Source organism: Struthio camelus, chromosome 2 (genome assembly GCF_040807025.1).
Source record: "Struthio camelus isolate bStrCam1 chromosome 2, bStrCam1.hap1, whole genome shotgun sequence".
Lineage (NCBI taxonomy): Eukaryota > Metazoa > Chordata > Aves > Struthioniformes > Struthionidae > Struthio > Struthio camelus.
Window position 1 is genome coordinate 29021292 of NC_090943.1, and position 13827 is coordinate 29035118.

The window sequence follows — 13827 nt, forward strand, 5'->3', positions numbered from 1 at the left end:
TGTTATTTGTGATTTTTCTACTCTTCCAACCTTTTTTTCTCTTTAAAATTTGCAAAGCCTGCCGTGAAATTTAAAAGCGCAAATGCAAAAGAAAAACAGAACAAGATTTTTACACTGTTGTATTAACTCAATAGAAGGGACCACTGGGGTAAAATGTCACAGCTTTACATTCCACTGATGCAGAAAGGATTAATCAGAGCTTTTTGCAAAAAGAATGGAAAATACTGGGGTTTTTTTAGAAGTTGCTTCCTAAATATGATGAATGCCCCCTTTTTGTTTCCTCCTATTGTTTCAGATCAAAAAAACACCAGAGATTTGTATTGACGTTATTTTTGCTGGATTTGAATTTTCTTTGAAGACGATTTTGAGAAAAACTGTCATTTTATCTAAAGTCTTATTTGACCAGCAGTCAGTATTCAGAACGGGAATTGAAATATTTTTCCGTCACTGAAGTCCTACATATTTTTTGCTCAATTCTGTGTAAAATTAAGAACCAAACAAAAGCAGAGCTTAACAACAGGGCCATCTATTAACTGACAGGTTCTTTTCATTTTCAAGGAAGAAAAAATCCAGAGCACAAACAGTAGTAGTTCCCTCCACACACCCGGTTTCCTACAATGTTTTTCTTTAAGATTAGTTTGTTCATTAATATGCCTTTCATGTAAACATGATACACATTTCAGGCAAAGTAAAATACAGGCACAGTTTATGGTTTCCAGTGAATGGTGCTTGCCATAAATAAGTACGGACAGGTAAGAGGAACCAACACGGCTCACTGTATTGTCAAGTGGAGCAGTAAGGCCTTTTGAAGTGCTCTGAGCAGGAAGCAGCGCAGCCTTTTTAATTAGGACACATACAGCTGGAGGATATGCAGGAGGAGTCTCCGCAGAATTTATTTTGGGAAGGGAGGGACATATCCTTCAGGTGTTCTCATTAATGCAGGCTTAAACACAGAGCATAAAACCCATTTAAGAAGAAGGAAAAAAAAAAAAAAACACCCTTTCCCCCCAAATAGCAGGGCTGAAATCCTGCTCTGCCTGAAATCAACTGATGTTTTGCCATTTAATTCAATAAGACCATAATTTCTTTCCAAAAAATTAGTATGGACCGCTTGATCCCATTCCCATCAATAATAAGCCTGTATGTAGGAAACTGCTGATGTATTTTCAGTGTGTTTACATACAAATACTTAGGAACATCAACAAAAAGAAATTAATTTCAAGCTCAATCCTGCATTTCTTTTGCATGTAAGGCCACCCCGGATTTCACAAATGATTTCCATTCTGAGAGGTCAAAATCAGCTCTCATGTAAGGATCGGACTGGAATTATCTCCATGGTAGTATTATAGCTTTGTATTTTTAATGAGAATTAAATTTGGATCTGTGAAGGAAGAAGTATCATTTGGTTTCCTTACTGAGCACTGATGAAACAAATTAAAAATCTCTAGAAATGATCAACTGGCAGAATCTGAATATATGTGAGATTTTGTTATGCAAGAGAAGCAGTATCAGACATACAAGTACCCTGAAAAGGAGAACTTTAAACAGTTCTTTTAAAGCTCGTAACTCAAAACGATCATTGTTAGCTTTGACCCTCTATCTGGTAGGTCATAATTAGTTTATAATTTTCAAGATTGCCATAATTGATTATGCAACCAAAATGCGCTCTACTATTTACTAAGAAAAAGTCTTTGTCAGTACTTAATGTTTGTAATAAAAAATCTTGAAACAGCTATGCACGTTATTAGTTTTAGATGTCAGATCTGTGACAAAGTATTTACGGAGACAGTAGAAAATGACAAGTATATTAATGTTTTAACTGCTAGATATTCATAAAAATCTCTGTGTAAGAACTAGATACGATTGTTCTTAATGAGACCTGGTTTTGTTTAATTTGGGAAATAAGCCACATTATTATTTAGGTATTATTTTGTAACCAGTAATACTGGGCTTTAGTTACAATAAGTTACCTTCACATTTTTGAACTATAACACGGTTGCCGCTAGTGTTGTTCTACCTATTTATTAAAACATTTTGCCCCAGTTCTAGATGCTTTCTGATCAAAATAACTAAAATCATTTGACCATACCACAGATTTAATCACTCTAATTACTCAGTTTAAAATGACAGGAGTATTTGTGTGCTGCATTTTGATCGGTGGATACCAGAAATGATTTTTGTAATAGCAATACAAGTTATCATGTTTGATTTATATTTCGTAAATGAATATTAAAAAAGCTCTAAAAACCTGCCCCACTTGTTCATTCTTTTACAAGCTGACTTAATATTTCTGTAGATAAGTATGTGAGATTTGCAGATAGTTTCAGGATAGCAGTTGCTGATTTCTTACCTATGTATCTGTAACCTTTCTTTTTGCATCAGTGTTAAAGAAGGTCTCTGGCTTATCGATGAGTCTTATTTATCTATAAACTGATATTACACTAATATATAAATTTGCATATTTCTGCTGTATTATATTCTGTTCAAGCATACTTTTCTTTTGCATATCATACCCTCGCTTTGAAAGTGTAAAGATGGTGTCAGTTTCTAGAAACAGATAAAAGATATATTTACAAGCAAGTTTTGACACTACCTAAGCAAGAGAAGCAAAAAGATATATCCTTACTGTTCAGGTTTTTCCGAGTACATCTTTCTCAATCTGTTACCTGTAAAATCTCATTTTGAAATGGTTAAAAATCTGACAAGCACCAACTTTAGCGATTTATAAAGTATTTTAAATATAATTTTTGAAACACGATGCTAACATACCACCATTATAAAATAAACTCAGATCTTTGAAATCTAAAATAGGTGTGTGTAATTTAACCTATCACTATTCAAAGCAGGGAACTATTTTAAGATAATAGGGTTTGACTATATTTCTCTCTGTGCCACTAGAGAGGCTTTTTATTTGGATTTTAAAATACTATTTCATGATTACCTTTTGTCTTGTTAGACAGCTTTGTGGAGTAGTAATAGGATTTTACAAAACCATTGGATTTTTAAAAAAGCATAGGTTGTGTTTTGTATCTGCAGCATGCATGCTGTTTGTTTTTATGTGGAGCGCTGAAAGAGTGCTGTATTAACAACAACAGCAACATAAACAGTTCCAGCATTGTATATTTCCGCCTTCTGAAAGATCTTCTAAAAATTCAGTGTCTTAAATGTGCGCTGTGTAGTTCATTTGAAACAAATATCTTTGATCTACAATTTTCTGAGAAATGTAGCTAGTTAGTGGATTAGTGCTCTAAAAAATGGCACTTAGTTGCTGTTTGAAGAAACCCATTTCCAAATGTTATGCAATTAATTTTGGCTGAAATTAAAATAGGTTTTTCTAGAAAACAGCGGTCACAGGAGTAAAACTTACCAGTTTTGTAATGTGATTTTGTCAAGGGTCAATGACCCAGTGTCAGATTTAAGCCCCTGACTCGAATGCACTGAGCAGTAACGTAGCCAGGATGAGGAGTTGGAGTGGATGCCAGCTTTTATTGGTAATGCTGCGTTGGACAGGACCTAGGCCTGAAACAATGGAGGGATGAGTTCAGTGGCTTATGTGCCTCTGAATAACTTCTTAAAGGGGGAGGATGGTATCTGCTTTCTGATTGCTCTCCAGCATTATTTCTAAATCATTCTACAAACAATATCTTTTTTCATTTCCTATGTGGGACTCAGGACACCACTGTGCAGCCGTTTACCGACATGATGAGTTAGCTTGCCAAGCCTGTTACGCTCGGAGATACCAATTTGGTTTTACAGCCTTTAGTCAGAATCAGTGACAAAGAGAAGTGGGGAGTTTTCAGATGGAGAGGTGCAAGGCAGCAGTCTCACTTTCGTGTCATTGCTCTGCGGCTAGAGGGGCTGCGCACGTGCTGTGGCCAGGGCTAGAGTCTCTCCGGAAGTCTGCAAAGTTTTTGCTTCCTACCATCACCGTGTGACATGTTGAAGGATTTAGAGCTGAGAAGAGGAGATTGCAGTGGAAGTATAAAACGATTGTCTTAAAATTATTTTTCATGTGGATCTTTGCACCTATAATATAAAACTACAGCCTAAAAGCTGAGATGAAGTTAGTTAAGCATTGCTTTTGTTAATTTGTCAGTTTCTGTATTTACAGATCCAGTTTTAATACCACTTTTAAGCTTCCTTCTTCCCGCTTCTGCACAGCGTGCCCCCCAGCAAGGGCAGGAGTAGCTGTCACTCCTCCAGAAGTAGACCACACTCTGGTTCCTGTCCAGATGCCTCTTCCTGCCTAGAATGTTCCCCAATTCCATGTCCAGTTATAGATCCTGGGACATTGCCTTGTCCGCATTCTTCTGTGTGACTAAGATCTGTTCCTGCAGATTGGTCTGATGAAGGAGCTGCTTTTGCAACTGCCATTCTGTCCCATTTGCTCTGACCTAGACACATAAAAGCAAAAAAGCTTTGTTCAGAGGTCTGTCATGCCAAACTGCAGACTCCTTGCTCAGACAGGTTCTCCTATTAAAGGTGGCTTGGTGGACCGTTAGCAGACTTACAGGTTATCCATCATTTGTCTTATGAAGTGACCTAAATCACCTGAATGATTTGCCTATATGGGACAGACACCGCACAAATCCTTCTTCCTCCAGCCTCTCTGTGATGACTTCATTCCAGTAGAGATTACAAATACTTCTTCAAAGATAATGTTCATTGCTCTATTCATCCTACATACTAACCAGAATCTTCATGCATTCTTGTGGATCATCTGTTGATTTGTTGGTTGACTGTGGGGGGATTAAACAGCATCTAGATGTACTTAAACCAGAAGGTGGCTCCTGGGAATATGGGAGAAGTATAAAAGAGAATTGTGGGAGTATTGAAGTTTCTGAACATGAGTTCAGCTATTCTCATTTCTGCTGCATCCTCACTCTTAAGTCATTCTCAGGGCTCTTCTTAAGTAATACCTGAGCTTTGACCTCTTTGTCTAGCTGTAGATTTGGGTATGAATTGAAAGGATATGTCAGCATGAATATTAGGATTTTTCTGTGATTAGTCAGGTAAAAACCCGGGATAAGACTGAAATGATTCTTGGTCAGCTGATTCTTGGTCATAAATCCGTGTCTTCTGAGGAAGCTGATATGGTTTGCGTGTCTCCAAAGTGAAGAAAAATTGGTTTGTCTGTTGCCCTTTATTGTGGAAAAGTCTTCCCTACCCATTCCAAGCAATCTCTTAGTCTTCCCTCTTTTTAGCACATGTGATTGAAGAAACAATGAACCCTTTTTTTTCTTTCCCTCTAACGAGGATTGTAGGTTACTTTCAGCAATGCCAAGGGACTTGTGACTCATTGAGCTAAACAGAACGTTCTAAACTGACCCGTAGAGTCACAGGTAGCATGATTTTATTGTCATTTCTATTGCTATTGTTTTAACAGGTTCCCACAGCCAGCGTGACAATTGAAGGAGCTTCTGCCCTCAACCGTGTCCGCTGGGCCCAGGCTGGGAAGGAGGTAGCAGTTGGTGATTCAGAAGGCCGCATATGGATCTATGATGTTGGAGAGGTACCTTACCTTTTTTTTTTTTTTTTTTTTTCTTTTTAAGACCCAGCTCCTGGAGGGTACAACCTCCAAGTTTGAGAGAAAATCATATAGTGTTACATATGAGTAGGACACATCCAGAGAAGGTGCCAGATGACTTTCAGTGGAATCCCCATTGGTTTTGGGTTGCCAACAGTATGGTGGTTGTAAAGGTACCTTGCAAAGGGGTAACGAGTGTTAAAGTCTCATGAGGGAAGTCTGTTTTCCCTCATGAAAACAGTCTTCAGTGTTTCTTAGCAATTTTTAATTGTTAGTGATTCCTTGAGTACAGTTGGAAAAAGTTACAAAGGAATATAAAAAGGACAATGTAGTTGTAAAAGGAAGATGTGTTGTTCTGAAGTTGGTCTTGTAGGATTCACCTTTTATATTCTCATGTCTCTGATTTCATGACTAGCTTGACGTTGCAGATTTCCTCAGCATGGCATGTAAAGAACAAATCTGTTCTTTTAATACTACTGTCTGAAAATGTGCAAAGGTGCTAACAGGAGGAAATGAGAGAAGTCATTCTGAAGCACTGTAGATGTGTGTGTGATAAAGACAATATGTAGGTGCTGAGAAATAGCAAGATGTGTATTCTGTGTCTAAGGCTGCAGCCAATTCACCCTACTGCATACTATAAAAACCATCTAAACTGCAGTATGTTTGGCACTGATGGAATCTGCCTCTTTGTTGATGAATACAGTGTAAAGTGTTCTGTCGGCGTTACAATTCCTTGGAACAGTCAAGGGTGAATCTCTGAGCAATCAGCTTTTATGTAGAGAATTTGTTTTCCATCATTATCTGTGATAGGATACTGAGATATCCATCTCTACACAGTAGGGAAACATTATAGATACATACAGAATTATCTGTAACTCATATAAAGTGATTTTATGGCCCATAGCAAAATTGCTTGTGCATGACTCATATTTTTGGATTGCATTCACTTGTGCAGGAGTTGCCTTTCTTCACAAATGTTTGCTGAAACTTCTTGCTGTATTGTTAGCATAATTTGTAAATTGTGTAAGGTTGTTATATTCAGATTTCCACGACAGTACTGGCAGGTCAGGCTGTTTTTATTTATTTTTTATTTTTGCGTGATTGCTTTGAAATGGTGGGGTTTCTGTCTTCCAAGTGATATGACAAGCTATGGAAATGTCTCTGATGACAACACAGTTTGATCTTGTCTGGGAGTCTAGACAGGCTGTAGAAATGTCTCTTTTTGCATATCATACACCAAACCATTCACAGGATTGTTTATCCCTGCAAGCTCACCCAGGAGAAAATAGATTTAGTGTTCTCTGCAGAAGAAGTAATATTTAAGTTTTTGGCCTTTTCACTGCATAATCAGAATTGAACTTGCAAAATGAGTCACAGTGATACACTCAGATCAAAAAGAAAGGCAGGCTTCTCTTACTTGAAAAGAAAAAGAAAAGAGAGCCATTCAAAAGCAGTTATTTGTGTGAGTCCAAATCAGTGTTACATAACGTGTTCTGCTTTACGGGTGTTACATGCTCGGCCTGTGCGGAGCCCCAGCGTCTCCAGCTCAGCGCCATACGTACTTAGGCAAATAGATAAGTGTCTGTCCGTACAGCAGCTGACATGTCATGGGCCATTGCCGCCCTTCCCCCCCTTTTCAAAATAAGTTAGGGAACTTTCTGATTTGTTACCTGGTTTATTTACTGTTCTTTTTTGCAGTTACTGCTCATTTTGGCTGTATCGGTCTCTGCAGTAATTCCTGTGCCAAATTTAGGAGAGGTGGTCTGGACTGTGGCCTCAAATATTGCCAGGGTTGCTGTGTTGTTAGGAGCTTTTCCTGGTTTATAAAAGAAGAAGGGCGCTCAGCTATTCTCCAGCGCAACTCTTGTCACTACAAAGAACTCCCTTAAGGGAGATGCAGAAATACTTTGCAGTTCTAGTGCTTGCAGCTGAGGGCTTGTACAGTGAATAACAGCTTCTTTACTCACTAACCCTCTGTGCCAGTTCATAAAGAGCCCTCTGATGAGTTACTTGATGCATAGCTGTCCCCAGGCATGGTGCGCAGTGGCTCCGCAGCACGTACGTGCATCTCTGGAAGTGTCTGGCAGAAATACGGCAGTCTTTGAGGCTCCTTCTTCCCTTCAGTATGTAGACACTGATCAGTGAGGCCCTTGGCTCATCTGGGATCTGCCTTGAGTATCCTTTTCATGTGGGTTTGGTTCTGAGATATGGCTGGGCTGGGCTCAGGGTTCAGTTTGAAAGGGTCAGCCCTACTGCCTCTGTCAGCCCTAGCCACATACTTTGCTGTCCCCGTTTCGTGCCAGAAGTAGTGCCTGTCTGACCCCGCGCTGTGGTGCAAGGAGCTAAATCGGAGGAATAGCCTTGACCTTTTGTTTTCCTAGGGCTATTTTTCTCTGTGAACTAACTGACTCTGGGAGAGCAGATGAGCACCAGCAACAGTTCAAGGGAAGTGATGTGAACATGTGGCTGGGGGCAAGGGGCAGGGAGCTGGACTGCCCAGCACCTAGCAACACCTAGCTCTCACATTTGCCTCGTCCGTATCATAAAACCTTAGACTCAGCCATGGTAGTTGATCTTTCAACTCTAGACCACTACCCTTCTCCTCTGGCACTGACTTCTGAAAGGGTGTCATTGCCGGAAGAGCTGGCATGCCATTAGGCTACAGTCTCTTTAAAGCTCGTCCCTGATTGATGTATAACCTAATAGCATTTGTTTGTTTGAAGGTGCACCTCTCTGATTTGGGACGATGGGTGTGATTGCTCCCATCAGAGAGTCAGCAGGCCTTTCCAAAGAACCTATGTACGTTCACCGAAAACATTAATACTCAACTTATTATTGCACCCTTTTTTAAACCTTCCTTTTCTCATGATTGTTCTAAACATCTCATTAGGTTAGCTATAAAGTTGCAAAAAGTTGGTTCCATCATGAAAAGAACTGGATATATGTTGTTGTACTATAATAAAGCACAGCGACTTTGAACCTCACATTGGTGTATAAGCAAATTTTCTTGCCTATTTGAACCAGCAGAACTGATTCAATGAATTTTGGTCAGAGCAGCAAACATGTTAAGATATCAAATCATTAAGGAAGATGTCAAATAATGTAGGTGATTAGATTTTTACCTTATTATATTCATCACAGTTTTAAAGACCTCTTCTAGAGAACAGTAAAGTGTATTGCTGCAATTAACCCTTGGTTATGGTGTAAAGAGAAAATATTACATGGCCTAAATGAAAGCCTAAGACATAAGGCCTAACCTTACGTTGTTTGCAAAGGCAAGGAGTTTAAGATCAGGGCTGTTTTTCTTGTGTAAGAATTTTGGATTTGGCCCTTTTCCTTCTGACAAGTCATCCAGTCATGATCTTTATGACAAATAGCAGCAACATGAAGAATATGACAGAGTCCATGACCAGGGAGTTAAAAATAATGGTGACATTTTCAGTTAGGCTGTATAATGTTATCTCCTTAGAGTATGTACTTTTACTTGTTTGATTTCAGCATCGTGTCTGAAAATAACTGAACACATTTATTTTCACAGTGAGGGGTCTATTTTCTTCTCAATGCTTGTGCTTTATGCCCATTAGCATTAATGGGAGTTATACACACACTTCCAGGGGAGAAGAGACTTAAGTAGTCCGTATAGATGTGCTCTTGTAGATCAGTAACCACTGGTTTAAAGAATGTGAATTTAAAAAGAAAACAAATCTGGTTGTTTCAGTGTGATGTCATGTTAAACCTAAATCACTTATTCAGAGCATTTAACCAGTCATTATAATATGCTTTGCTCTCTGTGAGATCTAAATATACAAACCTTTGCTGGTCTAATAGTTGAGATATTATTATTGTGATGATATGTAAAATATGTCATTTTAGCTTCTGTGGTCTTACGGTTTATTTACTGGGCAGCATGTTTTCTCTATGGTAAGAGGTGATTTTAACAGAGCATGGACCACTGACTATAGATTTATTCACATGTCCGGATGATTGATAGTTAGACCTAACTACATGTCTCTTTTGTAGATAAATTTTATAAAAAGCTTGCTGCCATTGTGCATGCTTCAGTGATGTTACACAGTTGCCGCTCTCATAAATATTCTCTAACAACCACATTTGTTGCTTACCTGGCTCATTTAGAATGCTGTTTGTGCCTTCAGTTGTGAAAGAAGCAGCTTCTCTTCCACCTTCCATTATTTCTTTTTTCCATTAATCTCTTCTAGGGCATAATTTGTTTGCAGTGTGGATAAATAGATAGAAACTGTAAAACAATGATTTATTATTTGATTGTGGTAAAATCTAAAGTTAAAATAAGTTTTCAGCACCGGATTGCAGAAGAGAGTTTGAAACTGTAATCACAAGGAGCTTTTTACTATATGTTGTTTGTTTTGTTAAACTAGTAACAGGACAAACTTGCATCTGTTTGGCAGCGTTTCAGATGACTGATTCTAGTCATGCTTTTAAAGGGTGACCTGCGTGCTGGATGAAACTGGAGAAAAGTAAGAAAAGGTATTTCCCTAGACCATCCAGGAAAGCTCTGCCCCCTGGGCTTTGCCAAAGAAAGCAATGCCATGGGAAATCTTTGCATGGTTATCATCTCCATCGTCTCTTCCTTGCAATGAAATCCCCATCATATTTATATTTACATGACTTGCTAAGTTTAAACAGTAATGTCTCCTTAAGCCCCTTCAGGGCTGCTGCACTGGGCTGTTTGCAGTGTACGTTGAAAAATACGTTCAGATTGACTCACATTTAAAATGGGGCTGTTGCATCAAAATGGCAAAAATCTTAATTGCAGCACTTCAAAGTGAAGTGAAAAGCACTGATTCTGATGGATAGAATGACAACTTCCAGGACAGCAATCATGAGTGAACCAATTTACTCTTGGGTTGGTGTTGGTATGACTTCAACACGACAACATGGGGTGAAAACATAAGATGAGTTACTAGTCTTGTCTGGCTGCTAAATTTACAGAAGAAGAAAAAGCCCAAGAGAGTCTTTCTTAAACATTTACTCCATGATGGATGTTAGTCCTGTATCTCATTTTGAAATATATGACCAGTGAGGGAGGAGCTGGCAACTGCCTTGAATGTGTGGACAAAGTGTTACAACAGGAATTGGCTATAAAATAATTAGCGTCTATAAAATAATTCCCTTTGATTTGAAAGGGAGCCTTTACCTGTTGCTCTGAGATTCTTAAGGTTTGAGGCAGAGAAAAATGCATGTTCGTGACCAGTGCTCACATTTCAGCATGACTATTAATTCACTTATTTTTCTGGGTACAGTGGGGAAGGGTTGGTATTTTGTACACCTATCCTGAGATCCCTGTATTTCACTATAGATTTTGTCTCTGCACGTATCCAGTCTCTCTTTAATGCAATTAAAAAACACTGTAGTCCAGAGGACAGAAATACGAAGCTAGGTTTTGTGTTGTGTAGTTATCTGAGTAGATTTTCTTGTAGATTTTCTTCTACCATCATAAAGCCCTTGCACAGCAGGTACTGGGTTAGGAAAGGGATATTTTTTCCACAAAAGTGAAACTGAGACTTGCTATAAAGTATTTTATTTTTAAAATCTGACATGAGTTGTGAAATTTCTTGGAACACAGGTGAATGGCCTACACACACGCTGTGAAAGTAGATTTCAGCAATAATAGGGGGTTATAGTTGCACCACGTTTTATTCAAAAGTGTACAAATAGCAAATAAGATACAGTAGTTATAACAGTGCAGGCATAAAGCATAATTAAATGGATTGTGAGGCAGAGTCTGAATTTCACCGTTGATATTTTTGCTATGGAGATTTGAATGTTGGCCGTAGAGGATTTTAAAAGCTTGTTTTAACAAAGCAGGATCTCTTACTAGTTACTGGAAAATGTAAAGAGCTAGGATTTTGATTTGTTTCCCTTCTGCCCCCAGTTTTATAATGTTCAGTCTTGAGAGACTTTTAAAAACGGAAGCTCTTGGATGACCAAAGGAAAAAAGAATGACAGCATACTAGGAACTCTGACTTTTTACTTAAATAATAACTGAAGTACTGCACAGAACACACTTGTCATCCCTCGTTGTTTGAATTTTGACTGATATAGCCACTATTCACAAAGGGATTTTTGAAGTAGGTTAAATAAGAACTCCCTAATGAAAAAAATGCACTAGTTTGAAATCAGTCAATTTAATTACTGTGTTTTATGAAGGCCATTACCCATTGCTGATTACTAGGGTGATAAAATCTTTAAGCTTTGGTAGCCTCCGTAGGGGGTGAGCCGATCTAAGTAGAGCAAAGTCCAGTCATTATCACCCTAAATACTTGTGTTTCTCATTACAATATTCATTACTTTAGGTTACTGTGAATGCTTTGAGGTCTTTATGTAAGCACTGGTTTATTCTCCTATGGTAAAACAGCGCTGTTATGTTGATAAGTTAAAATGAATCATTTAAATACTTCTACAGTTTAAAACAAGGCTTGGCTATATTGAGACTATAAATACATACACTTATGCCTGTGAGTGCACATATACACCCATATTCATGACTGTATGCATGTCAGTACTGGTCCGGTAAGAAGTGGAAAAGGGTGCGAGTTATCTTGTTCTTGCAGTATGTTTTGGTACTTAAATTTAACTTTCATCACAGCAGGCAGAAGAACCTTATAGAACCTTATAGACTTTGGTCTTACATTCCTAATGACAGGCCATTGTTCAGGAAGACTTTTGCAAGTGGGAAAACCAAGCCATGATCTAAACGGAAGTGACTTATCCAAGACCTGTTGCTGAGGGTTGAAGCTATGTATCTGCAGTGCCAGTCCAGGCCTTGTCTGCTACCTTGCGATTTCCTTTCCTTGCACCTTTTGAAATTCATGCCCTGCCACAGGCACTCTGCCCTACTATATCACGTTCGTCATAATCTCATGATCTCCTGCCTTACTTACAAATTAGCTTCAGAAAACTGTCCGTATTTAAAAGATGACTTCAAAATTGTTTCCTCTCCCCTCACTTAAAAATACGTGTATTTTAAAAGAATACTTGAAGCATATTCTTCTGGGAAACAAGAAAAGGGAAAGAAACTAAAGAACTTGGTGTGGAAGGCTGAGCCTGAGAGGAATAAATATGATTCATATATTATAAACACAGGAGTACTTAGGGCCAGAGAGAGAGGACTAATGAAGTTGAAGACAGGGTAGTCACAAAAGCATGTAGCTTCAAGCTGACTGTGTATTATTAGCTTAAGTCAAAAATTAGAAAAATATTTTTAACTGTTAAAAGTTAAAAAGTTGCAAAACAGGTAAAACAGCAAAACAGCAGTGGGAAAACAGCAGTGGGAAAAAACAGCCTCTCTCCAGTCAAGGTGGAGCGTATGAGCAGGATTTTGTAACATGCTTGTGTGTGATACAGCAGTAGATGGAACTTGGTTGACCACAGGGTCACTTTCCTGTCTGATGCCCTGAAGTACGTTCATTCTTAGTAAAGATAGATTTTCTTCTATTTGATGATAAATGAATATGAAGTTCCACTTTCATTTTACTACTGGAAGATTACTTGTTAAAACTAAAGGTGAGAGTACGACATTTTGAAGTTAAATGGACATTAGTGAAAACAGACAGAGAAGGGATTTGAATAGTCGTCCTAAAGGTTCCCTTGACTCTTCATCCTTACCTTTCAGTTACTTACAATAAAATGTCTCGGTAGTTCTCCAGAGATACTATCTGACTAGCTCCCCAGAGAGTTCCACAGGGTAAAAAGACATGAATTTCCAATACAATAGAAACATATTTTATAAGAATTCCTCCAGTCCTCATCATATGAAAGAAAAAGCTTAAGAAAACCAACCAATGCACCAAAAAATATCTGGCTCCAGTCCTTTTTATTAATTTGCACAGTGTATGTTTCCTTTTCCTTTGCCAAGGCCCAGATTCTCCCCCTGCAGAGAGGATCAGAGGGAACAAGCCACATGTGACAGGAGTTAATCATGTAGCTTAATGCACTATTAGAAGGCGCTCAGATAACGAAGTGATGAGAGTGACAGAAGAGAGACCGTAAGAGATCATTCGCTTTCCACGCAGTAAGGTCTGCAGGAGGGGGAGAAGAGATATCAGCATGTAAGAGTCTTCCTGTGGGTAACTCTCCCGTGTTTTCCTGCTGAAAAGGGAAACAGTGTGGAGGACAAGGGAGAACAAAAGGCAGGCCGCGGATCTGACATACTAGTGCATCTTTCGAATGCTTAGTACATCTGCACTAGCAGTGGCTTCACTAGTAGCTTCTCAGTTTCTGCTTCTCCTGAAAACCTTCAAAGATGCTCAGTGGAAAAGATA

General features: G+C 38.6%; 1 protein-coding gene across 8 annotated transcripts in view; it reads left to right on the forward strand.

Annotated features, from left to right (window-relative positions):
• DYNC1I1 (dynein cytoplasmic 1 intermediate chain 1) overlaps positions 1–13827 on the forward strand; it is a 200347-nt gene that overhangs the window by 174865 nt on the left and 11655 nt on the right. For all 8 annotated transcript variants that reach the window (XM_068934909.1, XM_068934907.1, XM_068934911.1 and 5 more), the window contains one exon: positions 5387–5512. In XM_068934909.1, coding sequence (XP_068791010.1) covers positions 5387–5512 — 126 coding nt within the window. The remainder of the gene's footprint in view (positions 1–5386; positions 5513–13827) is intronic.